General features: G+C 31.7%; 1 protein-coding gene across 1 annotated transcript; it reads right to left on the reverse strand.

Moving 5' to 3' along the window:
- Nucleotides 1-896: 896 nt before the first annotated feature.
- LOC134243697 (complement C1q tumor necrosis factor-related protein 3-like) lies at nt 897-1,498 on the reverse strand. The gene is made up of 2 exons (XM_062725927.1): nt 1,421-1,498; nt 897-1,294 (listed from the first exon to the last, which is right to left on the reverse strand). The coding sequence occupies exons 1-2, from the start codon at nt 1,476-1,478 to the stop codon at nt 897-899; spliced, it is 456 nt and encodes a 151-aa protein (XP_062581911.1). The 5' UTR covers nt 1,479-1,498.
- Between the last annotated feature and the right edge of the window lie 647 nt (nt 1,499-2,145).

Genomic DNA, 2,145 nt, shown 5'->3' on the forward strand with positions numbered 1-2,145 from the left:
GAAGCGTCACTTATAATGCCAAAATTGAATCCTAAAATTTCTGCTTTTATGTATTAATATGAAATAGAATATATTCACAAGCCTCTTACAAAAAAGAAATTTCTTACATAGGCCTTCAGTTTTAATTTGAAAGATCGACAAAGGATAGACAAATATGGAAGTCTGACTTCGATTCGAAATAAATTACTTAATTAAAAACCAATATCGCCAATTTTCTTTCCACATATTTTTGCATTCTCTGACGCTATGCAACATTATAAGGTCTTTTTAAATCAGTTGTGAAACTGTTTTTCTTTTTAGTTATATTGATTAAATTTAATGTTATTTTGAATTCAACTGAGCATTTTTTTTCAATTCTTAAAACCATGTATTTACTCCTCTTGGTCATTTGTATTGTTTCGTTGAGAGGAGTGATATCACATAGAACACAAAAACAGTCTTAAAATCTTCGGCAGTATTGTTCGGAAATAGGGTAGATTAAGCATTCTGTAATACATAATGGAAAAGCAAACCTTTAAAAACTTTTATTTACGCATCAACATTCGCTGACATTTATTTTTTAGCCAATCATTCAAAACAGCATTCCCTTTTTGAAACGCTAAGTTTGGACGATAATTTAAAAACAAATAGTAGAAATCGTTTAATATTGACTCAGTGTAATATTAAGAGTATGCTCTTGTGAATCGATAAGGCTGGGATATATGCGATATGCAATAGGGATACATGTATATAACTTCATAAAAAGGAAATGACGAAGAAAAGCCATCTTGTTTTCCGCGCAATTTACTTGTTGGTTTTCCATTATCAACTGTAGTAAATGAATAAACAAATATCCAAAATTTAAAATGTCTAATTAGAACTTTTTTTCCGACTTTTTATTGCTGTTTTTTTTTATTTTAAATCTGTGTTGAAATAAGATATCCTGTAAACAAATTAAAACTTCCACGGACATGCCGCCCTCCATATGCCTGTCTTGCCCAGACTTTTTCTCCTTTCTTTAAAGCTAAGACTACAGTCTCCGAAGCCTGATCATAGGACGAAGGATTGGAGTAAATTGTAGATACCACTTGACCATTTTTAACCAATTCGATATGTAAAGCATGGGTGTTAATAGCCATAACAGAGCAGGAAAAGGCATACAATCCTTTCATCGGAGCTTTAAAGTGTCCAGACCATTTGTCATATCCGTTGCCATAATTAGTGATGACTTTGTTATATTTAACTGCCTGTTTGTTGCCTAGGTACGTGTCATGCGTTAGTAAAGCACTAAAACCTACGGCTGGGTTGAGATGTCCTGGAATTTAAATAAGTCTCGTTTATAAAAATCTGCTCGAAAAGATTGGATGATACAATAAAGTAATAGTGTTCAAAGCAAATTAATAATTATCGATCATTTATCAAAGCGGGAGATAGGACAAACCTATATGGATGACGTTTGCTAAGAAGAAAAATGTCCAGACAAAAGCTTTTCTGTCCATTATAGGTGCACGTCTCGTTGTCGTTGCAGTGTTGTTTCTTTAATTTTGGAAGACGTCAGCTTAAAGAAAATCCGTCAATTTTTCGATATATATATTCTAAAATACAATCATTGTCAGTACATTCAAGAACATGTCATTTTGTTGTCTATATTTTCTTTTAAGTAAAATTGAGAAAAAATTCTTGTATTTTCATGTGTTTTATGGTTCATACACCCTCTGCTCACTCATATAAAATGTTGCTTGAACCTTAATGATTGTCCAACAGAAATGTATTTTATAAGTTAAATACAATTAATTATAGCATAGCTTGCGGGGCAAAATTGGACTAAAAAGACACTTCAACTTGGCAAATTTATAAAGAATTAATAGCAATTAAGGTCATTTTGAGTTATCTCTCTTATCAGAGTATCAATGAACCTTAATCACGTTTCATCTTAAAATACATTTATTCCATAAACCTTGAGTGTCATCTTAAAATTTGTTTAACTTTTACCTTTTAGAAAAGAGCGAGGTTCACTTTATGCATAAAATGGCCCTGTACTGATTTCAATTATTTGACCATGAACCTCTTTCCCATTTCACGTATCAAATAAAGTAGAGACTTAGTACTTTCATTTCGTACAATAAAATTCCTTTGCGAGAATCCAGGTATTGGAAAGCAGGCTTT

The sequence above is a fragment of the Saccostrea cucullata genome, unplaced genomic scaffold (assembly GCF_032062105.1).
Source record: "Saccostrea cucullata isolate Sc308-1 unplaced genomic scaffold, CSIRO_AGI_Scuc_v1 ctg898, whole genome shotgun sequence".
Taxonomy (NCBI): domain Eukaryota; kingdom Metazoa; phylum Mollusca; class Bivalvia; order Ostreida; family Ostreidae; genus Saccostrea; species Saccostrea cuccullata.